The sequence below is a fragment of the Carcharhinus amblyrhynchos genome, chromosome 9 (assembly GCF_965287045.1).
Source record: "Carcharhinus amblyrhynchos chromosome 9, sCarAmb.v2.hapA, whole genome shotgun sequence".
Lineage (NCBI taxonomy): Eukaryota > Metazoa > Chordata > Chondrichthyes > Carcharhiniformes > Carcharhinidae > Carcharhinus > Carcharhinus amblyrhynchos.
The window spans coordinates 69,343,037-69,356,936 of NC_137332.1; the positions used below are offsets into that span (position 1 = coordinate 69,343,037).

The window sequence follows — 13,900 nt, forward strand, 5'->3', positions numbered from 1 at the left end:
CATAAGTTTTTGGAGCGTTGCCCCTTTATCAGGTGAGTGAAGAGTTCAGTTCACAAAACCAAATGATAGCACAAGCTCCGAAAGCTCATGCTACCAAATAAACTGTTGGACTTTAACCTGGTGTTGTGAGATACTAACTATGCCAACTCAGTCCAACAGCTGCAACACCTCATCATTGAGCTAAAAGTTATGAGGGTGTGGGTTAAAAGCATGGCCAGGAGATCAATGGAATAGTGGAGTCCAGAAGTGAATACACTTTCAATGGAAATACTAGCTGCTGGATATGTTCATTTAGTGGGAGCAGTATGCTTGTGAATTTGGGTGAAAGGCATATTGGAGTGGAGTAGAAGGGGCTTTTCTCTGCTTTCCTTGAAAGTGATTATTACTGGTATCTACTGGTCAAATTGAGTGCTCCATTCTTTCACACAAATATCCCCATGAGCTCAAAATTAAATTTTTATTAAAAAGTCCTCATTAAGCATTTGATGCATTTTCCAGGATATACTGCTGCTGATATACTGAAATATTGAATATTGAAATATTGAAATACTGATGGATAGGATAGAGGTGGAGAGACTCTTCCCGCTCACAAAAGACAGTAGGACTAGGGGGCACAGCCTCAAGATAAAAGGGGGGCGGTTTAGAACGGAGTTGAGGAGGAACTTCTTCACTCAAAGGGTGGTGAATCTCTGGAATTCTCTGCCCGTTGAAGTGGTGGAGGCTGCCTCGCTAAATATTTTTAAGACGCGGGTTGATGGGTTTTTGATGGGAGAGGGGATTAGGGGTTATGGGGAGAGGGCGGGAAAGTGGAACTGAGCAGCGACAGATCAGCCATGATCTTATTGAATGGCGGGGCAGGCTCGAAGGGCTGGATGGCCTACTCCTGCTCCTATTTCTTATTATGTTCTTATGATGTCAGAGCAGCTGTCACAGTGTGCTGCTTCAATTTATATTATATCACTGTGACCATGTTTTCTTCATATGGCTTATTATTTTTATGAAGAATTTAACTCAAGTTCTTGGAATTTAATGGGTGGATTTGTAATCAAGTTTTGGAGATCAGGTCCGACAAACACTGGATGAAGTGGTAACTGGTGGTATTTATCCAAAAAAAAAGCATGAATAGGTTTCTATTATTTATTGAATCTTGTCCACTGATTACTTCGTATTTTGCTGAGTATTATCAGTAAAGTCAGCTGTACTTTTATAACATGGGTGGTGTCTGAAATGAACACTGGACATTTAAGGGCTGAAGCACTTGGAATCCACTAAGCACTGCCATGCATCTAACTTGAGCTGGGAGTGATTAATGTTGGCATTTGAGCGCCTGGCCGAAGCTAATATTTAATTTATATCACCAACATCACACTTTTTTGTTCAGTGCAAAGTTCATAGAAAATATCATGATTGTTGGGGAAGATGGAACAAAAATAGCCATCTTTATTTTAGAAAATGGGGTTTTTGTATTTTTAACATGTAGCTTTCACAAATCAAGAAATGGTAATTGTTTGACAATCGGTCGTTCTTAAACAGTGGGATCTGTAATTCAGGGGACAGATGTAAATGATATGCAAGAATTAATCAATACATTTTCAGCTTAAAATAATCATGCAAAGTTGGTTTTGTACACTTCTTTCAGCAGGATACATTTTTTCCCATTTTCTTTTACCTGACTGGAGTGAAGGTTGAGGGCATGTAATGCACTGTTATCTTGAGGGGATGGTGGTTAGTTTCTTGATTGTATGGTTTGTGTGATTAGGCCTTTTGAAGAGAGAACGGCAATGATTGGTATTGATCCCACCAGCAGTAATATGGCTCATCATCCAGGGGAAAATAACAATACAGGCACAGCTACAAAGTCTACTAAAGATGCAACTGGAAAGAAAAGAGAAGAATCCAAATCGGCTAAAAAACCAAAAGAAAAGCCTGATGCCCTGTCACAGTTTGATTTGAACAACTATGCTAGTGAGTATTACTTCATTGTCAACAGTTGACTATAGTTTATGTATAAACCGTAATTCAGTTCTGATTTAATTACCCCATATTTATGAACAAACTGCCAAATGTAAGTTTAACTAACTATTATAATGGTCTTATTAATCAAGGGAAGGACACATATCTTTCCTCAGATAACGAGTTGCCTCTGATGTTCCTTTGAAGGTGACTGCTATCAAATATCCAAATTAGGAAATCATATTAGAGCTCCGTTGATGCCGTAATGGGGGTGTGTGGGTTTATAATCTTTCAGATTGCTGAATTTTTAGTCTTGGCTGTACCACCATAGAAGAGCATCACCTGGCCATTGATTTCTCCATAAGGAAGAAGCATCCGGGAAAGTTATCCCTGAGTAACTATCTCTCTGTGACTGGTTTAGATTGAATTGGTTGTCTGACAGCTGGTTTTTCCATCCCTCTAGCTTAGTTACATGATAATGTGGTTTGGAGTCCCTCTAGTTTTCAGTGCAAATAGATCTCCCTGCTTTTCCTATGTAAAATGATTTTGTTTTTCTGGTGAGTGGAAAATTCTTGCTTCTGTGTTTGGTGAGCTGTTATTTTATTCTCATATTCTGGAGAATAATGTCTGGTGTTGCAAATACCAATCAAGGTGGTTATGCTGCTATTTCATTTCTTGTTGTAGGTGTGGTGATCATTGATGATCACCCAGAAGTGACAACTGTTGAAGACTTGCAGTGTAGTACAACTGATGATGGATTTACTGAAGTTGTGTCAAAGAAACAGCAGAAACGTCTACAAGATGAGGAACGCAGAAAGAAGGAGGAGCAAGTTGTCCAGGTGACCGATTTGATACGAAGAGTATTTACTTGAATATGCAGGCAGGAACAGTTCATGCTACGCCAAGCAAATTCAGGCAGTTAACGTTCGCGACAAGCGAAAGTTTTAGCCAGTACTTCCATAAAACGGCATTACTCTCATTATCAAATCTATCATCGTTGACTAGAAACTTAGCTGCATTAAAAAACATACGAACTCAGCAGGAACAGGCAATTCGGCCACTCGAGCCTGCTCTGCCATTCGATATGATCATGGGTGATCTCGGCTTCAACTCCACTTTCCTGCCCATTCTCCGTAACTCTTCAACTCATTAATGTCTGCCTATCTCAAATTTTTTCAATATCCTGGCATCCGCCACGCTTCAGGATAGAGAATTCCACAGACTCATGCCCCTTGGAGAGAAGTATTTTATCCTCTCTATTTTAAATCTGCTATCTGTTATCCTAAAACTATGATCTCTAAATTGCCCCATGAGAAAAAACATCCTGTATATTTACTGAGTGCCCTATTTAGCATCTTGTATATTTCAACTAGATATCCCTCATTCTCGTAAGCTCGAGAGTTTAGCCCTAGACTGCTCAAACCTTCTTACAACAAACCCCTCATCTCTGGAATCAATCTAATGAACCTCCCCTGAACTACCTTCAATACAACTACATCCCTCCTCAAGGTGTCCAAAGCTGTGCACAATACTCCAGATGCAGTCTCATTAATCCCTTGTCCGGTTGCAGCAACACTTCCTGACTTTTATACTCTTTCTACAGCACTAAATACCAAAAATGCATTTGCCTTCCTTACTACCTGATGTACCTGCACGCTAATTTTCTCCGATTCACGCGTGAGGACACCTAGATTCCTCTGCAGTGAAGCACTTTGATGTTTCTCTCCATTTAGATAAGAAATTACCTTTGTATTTTTCCAGCAGAAATGGATAACCTACATTTATCTGCGTTAAACTCCATCTGCCATGTTTTGGTCCACTCACCTAACCTATCCATGGCCATTGTAAATGGCTTATTTCTTGATCTCAACTTACTATCCCACTAATTTTATTGTTGGGTAGTACTTATTATGATGGCTATAAGAGCAGACAAGAAGTATGCATTCAGTAACAAATGACTCATATCTTGATGTCCCAAGGCTTGTCCACCATTATAGAATCTCATCGAGTTACACTGACTGCAATCCCATCCAGGCCCTTTCCCTGTAACCCCTCGTATTTACCCTGCTAATGCCCTAAGAAGCACTAAGGAGCAATTTAACATTACCATTCAATCTAATCTGCACATCTTTAGACAGCAGGAGGAAACCAGAGCAGCCGGAGGAAACCCAATCTGGCGCGGGGAGAATGTGAAGCACTGATCTGAAATTGGCTCTGTCCATTCCATTGATAGAATTTTTACATGTATTTGTATTAATAGTGTTACTTACAATGTATTTTGGTGTTTTTGCAGAGCTGGAACAAAAAGAACGTGAATGAGAAAGGGAGAGGCCAGAGTTCTAAACTGCCACCACGATTTGCAAAAAAACAGCAACAGGCAGCCCAACAAGTACAGACACCAACTTCAGTCCAGTCACAAGTTCAACCCCAGCAACAGGCTGGGACCCTGACTTCAGCTACTGTTGCAACTCAAGATCCAGCACAAATTCCAATCTCTGCACCAACAGCATCTCCAACTGAAGCTCCCATTACAGTTCAAGAACAGTCTAAGGTGCAAGGAGGAAGCTGTGCATCAGGAAATAACACAGAGTGTTCAGTTTCAGGCAAGGCAGTGGCTCCTTCACAAGCACACAGCACACCAGAAACGGAGCTGTGGGACAACAAGATGAGTTCATCTGCTGTGCTTTCTGATATCACCACAAACTGTTAGTATGGGTTATGTTTTCTTTAAGCTAATCATTATTTTGTTTCTTAATTTCTATTTGCGCCCTTTTGCATGTGCCACTTAAAATTTGTTTTATTTACCTTCTCAAAAAGCCATTGTTGTATCCCCATTTCTATGTCTCCATATTCATATTTTTCACATATTTATCCACTTTTCTTTTTAAAAGTCTTTCTTGGTTACACTTCCAATATTTGTTTCTCTGCTCAAGAGAATTTCTCCTAACCCAGCCATTTTTTCTCCTGTTAGTCTTAAATTTATGCCTACTAGTTACTGGCTGAGTGACCATTGGAAATAGTCCTTCCTATTAAAAGTTCCCAGTGGACTAGTTACACTGTGGTAGTGACTGATCTTGATTCCTTCCTGTATCCTGACTGGCTTCCTAAGATGAAAACCTGCCTGTCAGGTAGTCATGATAGGGATAGACAGACATACCCCTGAGTCATAATTGACTGGTGCTTCATTTATGTCTGACATTTCTTTGACCTTTGTATTCAGCAATTTATCATTGTCTTTTGCAAATATGTATATACAATGTCATTAATTATTCATGTGATTACTGGCCATAAACATTCATACGTTTTTACGTTTATTAATGTCACAAGTAGGCTTACATTAACAAGTGAAGTTATTGTGAAAATCGCCTAGTCACCACACTCCGGCACCTGTTTGGGTACACTGAGGGAGAATTTAGCGTGGCCAATGCACCTAACCAGCATGTCTTTCGGACTGCCATCTGCCCACCCCTTGTAGGAACTTATTCTGCACTTGATTTGTATTGAATCTCCGACATGCTTTTTAGAACAAAGATTTAGTTTATAAAAATATTTGACAGAGGTTTCTGTTAATACTCACTGATGGCCAATACTAGAAATTGGTTCAGAAGTTAGAGAATTACAGCTTATTTTTGTAAATGTAATTAAAGTTGCTGGAATCCCAAAAACTCTGGAAGTGCACGTCTTCCTCTAATTGCAACATTTCAGTTTGCATTCCATGGATTTTTTAATTATTTGACCTTGACTGCATATGGTGGAGCAAATTTGAACAACAGTTAACGAGGTTACAGAACTGCTTATCTGGGAAGGATATCAGAGAAAAAACTAATTGCAAGTCTGTTATGCGTTTACAAATGAAGATAGGAAATAGTGAGAAAGCTTTCTTTCGGAACGTGAGAAAAGACATAGTATAAAGTAAAATTACTCTAATTACACTTCTTTTTGTAGTGGGACCCATTAGCCCTCCACAGCCTCCACCTGTCAGTGCATGGAATAAGCCGTTGACTTCTTTTGGATCTTCGCCAACACCTGAGGTAAGAGTAATTATTTGCAGAGTAATGAGTTAGATTTTTAAAAATGCCACTCTTGGTGCTTCAGCCTGAGTTGGAACACATCACCTCTGAACAGGCAGCCCCTAATTTTTACTAGAGCAAAATACTGCAAATTCACAGAAAATGCTGGAAATACGCAATAAGTCAAGCGGCATTTATGGAGAAAGAGAAACAATTAATATGTCTGCCAGTGGCCTTGTATCAGAATTGAAAAAAGTTAGGTGTTACTGTTTTAAACAGCTACAGGGGGAAGGCCTGTGATACCGATTAAATTGGATAATGGTGTATGGTAAATGGAAATTGTAATGTGATGCCATGGATCAGGAAGTGTTATAATCAGGAATGGCAGAATTATCAGAAACAGTAGCTGATCAAAAATGGGTCAAATGAGGTTAACTGTAGCTGTTGAACTCATTACATCTGGAAAGCTGAAAGGTGCATAAGATGTTATTCCTCGAGCTTATGTTGAGCTTCACTGGAACAATGCAGGAGACTGAGAACAGAGCTGGGAGTGAAGCAGAGAATTAAGATAACAGATCATCGCCAACTGGGGTTATGTTTGTGGACTGAATCAAAGTGTTCTGCAAAGCTGTCAAGCAATCTGCATTTGGCCCCTGCGATGTAAAGGGACCCCACTGTAAGTAGTATATGAAGTACAAGTAATTCACTGTTTGGCCTGGAAGGAATGTTTGGGATCCTGGATGCAAATGGGCAGGTGTTTGTGATAATTTTGCTATTGATATTTACAGTTCCTCTAGACCCATTGTATCACATTCCCATCTTCTACCTTGCATCATAATCACTTTGTCATTTAGTCTCACTTTTGTTCTTCAGCCCATTTCCCACCTTGATTACTTGTTTAATTTTTTCCAGTTCTGACTGAACGCTATTGACCTCAAACACAACCTGTCGTCCTCTCCAAATGTTCGCTAACCTACTGAGTATTTCCAGCATCTTTTTTATTATTCATTTCAACTGCCTAGTTCAAACTGCAGTTCACTTGGTCAGAAGCAAGCATTGTCTTGCACTCAAGAACAGAGTTGTTCTCTTTGCACATAAAATGCAAATTTTTAACAAAAACAGCTTAGAGTATCTGGATCAATATTTTAATCAACTCCTGATGTCCCAAAACTTAATTGAGCATTTAATACTATATTGGATTTATACTCCATGCTACATTGAACAGTCATTGCAAAACTGCTTGCACAAGGATTTTATCCCACCTGTCAATAAAGTCCAATTGGAATCCTTTGAAATTGCAGTCTAAGCACCTCCACTATTTTAGATTTGATGTATTTTATTCTTCTGCAAGAATTGAATAGGTAATAAAGTGAAGTAAAAATCAGGTTTATGTCAGTTGGCCCAAGGTACTCCATGTGTACATGCACTGTTTTCAGAGGGGATCACAAATAGCGATGAAAAGTGAGATCCCCAGCAGGTACTTTCTTCTAATCTCACCTTCCCTGGCCACAAGCTCAGAGGACAATTATATAACCTTGGCTGAAACCAAAGGTCAATTGCTGGTCTGTAAAGCTCAGTACTACACTCAAAGGTGCACTCATCACTGCAATACTTTGGAATGCTTTGTGTTAAACAGGGACAACATGCATTCTTTAGTATTGAAATTATAACCCTTTAAAAGGACAAAACATTTTTCAATTGAGCCACTTCTTAATTCATATTTGTACCATTCTAATTGGAGGTTTGGGGCACTTCAATTTCACAATTTGGCTCAATGTTTTACCTCTAAACATCGCTATCCTTTATTGGTTGTGCTAAAACACGATCAGGTATCCTGGAAACGTTATCAAAACTTAATTTCTGTGAGGCGAATGAGTTGTTTCAAAATATTTGTTTGTTGCTTCTTGTCATTTTCCATTTGTTTGCACTCAGCCAAAGGTTACAACTTAGCAACACCAAGGATTTTCTTAATCTATTTTTACTCTGACATTTCTTGTCCTGGGTTTTACTTGCTGAGCTTCAAGTTAGAGGAAAATAAATCAGTCGTCTGCCTTGTTCTGGCCTTTTAAGTGCAATAATAAATACTTGCTTTTAAAGAACTTGTGCTATATATCTACATTTGGTTATGAAATGTAATTCATTAATATTCATTACTGTGGTTTAGAATGTTGATCAGGAGTTGCTGACTGATGCAGTTGTTCAATGTGACTGCATAATATTGCTTTCCATTCTCCCCCTTAGGGAGTAGCTTCCAGTCAGGAAAGTGGAATTGAGCTTGCCATTGATTCAGGTCAGTTGGCTGCACCAAAAAGTAACACCACCGCCAGCACCACCTCAACAGCCACTACCACTACCACTACTGCTACAGCTGCAACAGAATGTGAAACATCCCTATTGGAAAAAGCAACTGAGAATAAGTTACTAGAACCAAAAGAGCAGAGACAGAAGCAGCCTCGTGCAGGCCCAATCAAAGCACAAAAGGTAAAGCACTTTCTTTGCAAATTTCTTCAGAAATTATGGAGGGTGAAAGCACATGCTGTTTTTGGTGTGTAAATTGTCCAATTTGTGAATAGGAAGATCTACCTCCATGATTTGGTGAATTACTGAATGATTTGTATCACTTCATTGTTAGCTTCATGAAAATGCAAACTCAACATCAGCCTCACTGGGAGTTTCAAGAAATTGTTGCATTTGTACATCACTCATTTAATGCACCATAATAAGTTAGGGCTATACTTAGCAGTTCAAGTACCTTATTAATGCTGAGATTTACATTGCTGCAATGTTACTCAACCTCTCAAGTCCAGGAAAGGAACAATTGAAACTGGAATCTCAATTCTGCAGTAGTAAATGGTCCTTGGATAGTTTTAAATTAATTTCAAAAATTATTTTTGTCGTTCTTGCCTTCAATTGGATTTTCTGTTTTTCTGTACCTTCACACTCCTCATCCTTTTTTCCCCATGTTTCTTTCTCATTCCTTAAATCTTATTGGCTGAAGTGATATATTGGTTCTGCTGTTTCACCAAGGTACCAGATACTGTATCCATCATCAGGTCACACATTCAGTAGTATGCAGCAGAAATTGTTTTTGACCTACAGGGTGAGAAAAATGTCCAACTAGAGCAACATACCATGAGGTGCCCCATTTCTGGGCCAATAAGTATATATTGTACAGTCGATAGTTTGACTTGTAGCCAAAATATGGTGCTATCCTGAGATTGTGTTGCAGAAAAATAATTTACCGGCTCCCTCCATCCTACCAAACTGTGTGCACAAACTCAGTGGGATCACGTTATCCAATAGGTGGTGTAAACCAACAGAATGGTGTATACCCAGATTGAAGTGCAACTTCTTGATGATGTAAGATACTTTTCAGGATTTGTAATATTCATTTGTTAGAAGCTTGCTAAGTGCTAGCCACTCAATTTACTGGAACTTGATTGGCAGAGGTGGAGGCTGGAGTCAAATTTGTATTTATAACTTGGTGACTTGTAACAGACCAGGCATATTTAGAGCTGCTTTAAGTCACTACTTACAATTCTGGATCCTATTTCTAGCTTCCAGACTTGAACCCAGTGGAGAACAAAGAGCATAAACCAGGTCCTATTGGTAAGGAGCGCTCGATGAAAAACAGGAAAGTCAAAGACATACAGCAAACAGAAACAGAAGGAAAAGATGAGCCTCCAGCTGCTCCTGTTGGGAGCCCAGAGCCTGCAGTAACACAGGAGCCTAACATGGTAACTGAATTGAGCACTGAGGCAAAGACAATGATCGCTGTGCCAACGCCAGAATTTGAAGAAAATTCAAAGGTAATTTAAAAATTAAATTGTTAACAATTTGATCAACTCTTATCCATAGCTACCAAAATACTTCCTATTGTGCAACAAAACCTGTTAATGGTTTTATAAACCAAAGGCTGTCAGTTATTAAATATTTATGAATAATCATTTTCTCATGTCATTTCTGTAGCTATTTATCGACTAATTATATAGAATCAAAGCTTTTTTTATATACCATGTGCATGCATTTAAGTTTCTCAGATTAACTTGAAAAATTGCAGTTTGATCTTTGCACTCTACTGAGTTAACTGATATCTGCCTGAGATGTTTACAGGAGTGCTTTAGGTAGTTTGCCTTAAAAATCTTCGGATTAAGAAGAAGAATGTCCCTTTATCACTATTCAATTGAAGCTGTGAGAACTAATCATTAGCTAGTAGAACTAAAATTAAAATTTAAAATCAGTCTCTGTTTAAGACATATTTTTTGAATGTTTGTAGACCTTTGAAACTCTTCCCCCAGAAAACGGTGGAATATTTTTGAGGTCATTAGATTCTTAACTAGCAGGAATGCCTAAGGTTACAGGCGGGTAGGTGGAATGTGGAGTTGAGGCTGCAATCAGATGAACCATGGTCTTACTGAATGGCAGAACAGGTCTTGAGGGCTCAAATGGTCTACTCCTAACTTGTATGTTTGCATTAGAGATGCATGCATTTAGATGTTACTTCAGGGCAAAATAATAGTCGTAATTTCCCCTCATGATCATGTAGTCTAATAACATTCAATGTAAATGGTCACAAATAAATATAGCAACACATCAGCAAAGGTTCAGTATCGTGGGATGGAAAGAGTAGAATATTGGTACAAAGAAATGTTGGAGGTTGTGAATTATTGTGATTTTTTTAAAACATGAAGTAACTTACATTGATTGACACACTATCAGCTGCTAATCAGACAGTCTGATCAGTGTTGACTGTCCCACTGAAGTTTCTGAGATGAGAATTATCCAACTTTATACAATGGAAAAAATGCAAATGACGGGCAATAGCACCAACATCAGAAGTCTTGTTGTAAAAGGGCATTCTCCAGTCAAACTAAACCATGATCGCTTCGGCATTAGGGAGAATTTTATTTTGCCAGTCCTATTGAAGTAAAAATTGAGATCGATTTACAAACAAATATAAATTAACTTGGGTGTTTTTGTAAAATGCAACCACAAGTATCCAAAAGGAGTGAAAGTTGAAATAAACCAAGGAAGTATGTTTGAGTTACCGATCTTTCTTGGAGCGATTCAGTTACATTTTAACCCCAAATTAGCACTTGATTTTGACTTTTTATTCCAATGAAAACTGTAATCTGCACTTAATGGAACAGTGTATGTACCTTTACAGTAAAGTTAAATGTTCAACAAGGTCAGCATCAGGAGAAGTGGTGGCCTAGTAGTATTATTGCTAGACTATTAATCCAGAAACTCAGCAAATGTTCTGGGGACCCGGTTTCGAATCCTGCCAAGGCAGATGGTGGAATTTGAATTCAATTTTAAAAAACTGGAATTAAAAAACTAATGACCATGAAACCATTGTCGATTGTCGGAAAAACCCACCTAGTTTATTAATTAATTAGGGAATGAAATCTGTCGTTCTTACCTGGTCTGGCCTACATGTAACTCTAGAGCCGCAGCAATGTGGTTCTGAAAGAAATGGCAGAGGTGATAGTGGATGCCTTAGGAATTATTTATCAAAATTCGCTGGACTCTGGGGAAGTGCCGGAAGATTGGAAAACAGCTAATGTTACGCCGCTGTTAAAAACAGTAGCAGACAAAAGGCAGGGAATTATAGGCTGGTTAGTTTAACGTCTGTAGTTGGAAAAATGCTAGAATCCGTCATCAAAGAAGAAATAGCGAGGCACCTAGAAAAAGAATGGTTTGATCAAGCAGATGCAGCACGGATTCGTTAAGGGGAAGTCGTGTTTGAAGAATTTATTGGATTTCTGTGAGGATGTGACTAGTGCGGTAGACAGAGGGGAACCGGTGGATGTGGTGTTTTTAGATTCCCAAAAGGCATTTGATAAGGTGCCTCAAAAGGTTGCTACAGAAGGTTAGGGTGCACGGAGTTGGGGTAAGGTGTCAGCGTGGATGGAGGATTGGCAGTCTAATAGGAAGCAGAGAGTTGGTATCAATGGGTGGTGTTCTGATTGGCGATTGGCGACTAGTGGAGTGCCGCAGGGATTGGTGCTGGGGCCTCACCTGTTCACCATTTATATAGATGATCTGGAGGAGGGGGCTGAGTGTAGGGTGACGAAATTTGCTGATGACACGAAGATGAGTGGAAAGGCAAATTGCGTGGAGGCTGTGGAAAGTCTGCAGAGAGATTTGGATAGGCTGAGCGAGTGGGCGAGGACCAGGCAGATGGAGTATAATGTTAGCAAGTGTGAGGTTATCCAGTTTGGCAGGAATAATAGTAGGAGGGATTACTATTTAAAAGGCAAAATGTTGCAGCACGCTACAGTGCAGAGGGACCTGGGGGTCCTTGTGCACAAGTCGCAAAAACCCAGTCTGCAGGTGCAGCAGGTGATCAAGAAGGCGAATGGGATGCTGGCCTTTATAGCGAGGGGGATAGAATATAAAAGCAAGGGAGGTCTTGCTGCAACAGTACAGGGTACTGGTGAGGCCGTAGCTGGAGTACTGTGTGCAGTTTTGGTCGCTGCACTTGGGAAAGGATGTGTTGGCCTTGGAGGGAGTGCAGAGGAGGTCCACTAGGCTGATACCGGAAATGAGGGGGTTGGACAATGAAGAGAGACTAAATAGACTGGGTCTGTACTCGTTGGAGTTTAGAAAGATGAGGGGGGATCTTATAGAGACGTATAAGATAATGAAGGGGATGGATAGGGTAGAGATAGAGATTCTTCCCGCTTAGAAAGGAATACAGGACTAGAGGAGACAGCCTCAAGATAAGGGGGGGTGTAGTTTAGATCAGAGTTGAGGAGAAACTTCTTCACTCAAAGAATGGTGAATCTCTGGAATTCTCTGCCCATTGAAGTGGTGGAGGCTACCTCGCTAAATATATTTAAGTCACCGGTAGACAGGTTTTTGATAGACGGGAATTAAGGGTTATGGAGAGAAAGCGGGAAAGTGGAACTGATCCACTTCAGGTCAGCCATGATCTTATTGAATGGCAGGGCAGGCTTGAAGGGCTAGATGGCCTGCTTCTGCTCCTGTTCCTTATGTTCTTATGTGGTTGACTCTTAACTGCCCTATGAACAAGGGCAACTAGAGATGGGCAATAAATGCTAGTCAGCCAGCGACACCCACGGATGAATTTTTAGAAATGTAGGTTTTAGTCTTGTGGCTGATTTTTTTTTCAATAAGCAAAGTTGTGTAACTCTATATAATTCTGGTTTATTTGTCCAGAGGTAGTTTCCCCTAAATGATTGGGAAATGATTCCTCTAAATGATTGAATGGACTTCTAAACTATAGTAAATAACACAATCCTTAAAGTCTCATTACTGTAACCTAATTTTATTTTTAAATGGAAGCTAATTTATGCTGTAGCTCAGGTATGTTCAGACTTCCAATTGTAAACCACATGTTCCTCAGCTTCACAGAAGGAAGCCATTCAGTTCGTGTCTGCACTGCCTCTCCAAATGAGCGTTATGACTTAGTGCCATTCTTCTGCTTTATCCTGTACCCTAGTACATCTCTTCCATTCAGATAATCATCTAATGCCCTCTTGAATGCCTCTGTTGAACCAGCTTCCACCACACTTCTACGTGGTGCATTACTGATCTGAACCACTTCTTAAAAATTTATTTTATTGGATGTGAGCATCGCTGGCTAGGCCAGTATTTACTACCCATCCCAGTTGCGCTGGGATGGTGGTAAGTTGCCACCTCGAACTACTACAGTCCCTGTGGTGTGGCTATACCCACGGTGCTGTTAGGGAGGAAGTTCTGAGATTGCAGGTAGTGGTAGTGGTGTGCTGTGCTGTGTGTCTACCATCCTTGCCCTTCCTTGGTGGTAGAGTTTCAGGTTTGGAAAGTGCCCACAAGTGAGCCTTGATGAATTGCTGCAATGTATCTTACACAGTGGCGGCAGTGTGCACCATCTGTATCAGTGGTAGAGGGAGTGAATGTTTAAGTTGGCTACTGGAGTGCCTTTCAAA

General features: G+C 39.9%; 1 protein-coding gene across 5 annotated transcripts in view; it reads left to right on the plus strand.

Moving 5' to 3' along the window:
• Positions 1-13,900, plus strand: part of prrc2c (proline-rich coiled-coil 2C) — an 81,796-nt gene that overhangs the window by 48,394 nt on the left and 19,502 nt on the right. For 4 of the 5 annotated variants that reach the window (XM_080195896.1, XM_080195899.1, XM_080195897.1 and 1 more), the window contains exons 17-22: positions 1,760-1,965; positions 2,638-2,792; positions 4,247-4,658; positions 5,899-5,984; positions 8,205-8,444; positions 9,521-9,772. In XM_080195896.1, the coding sequence (XP_080052022.1) occupies positions 1,760-1,965; positions 2,638-2,792; positions 4,247-4,658; positions 5,899-5,984; positions 8,205-8,444; positions 9,521-9,772 (1,351 nt within the window). The remainder of the gene's footprint in view (positions 1-1,759; positions 1,966-2,637; positions 2,793-4,246; positions 4,659-5,898; positions 5,985-8,204; positions 8,445-9,520; positions 9,773-13,900) is intronic. The other variant, XM_080195898.1, reaches the window with a different exon arrangement.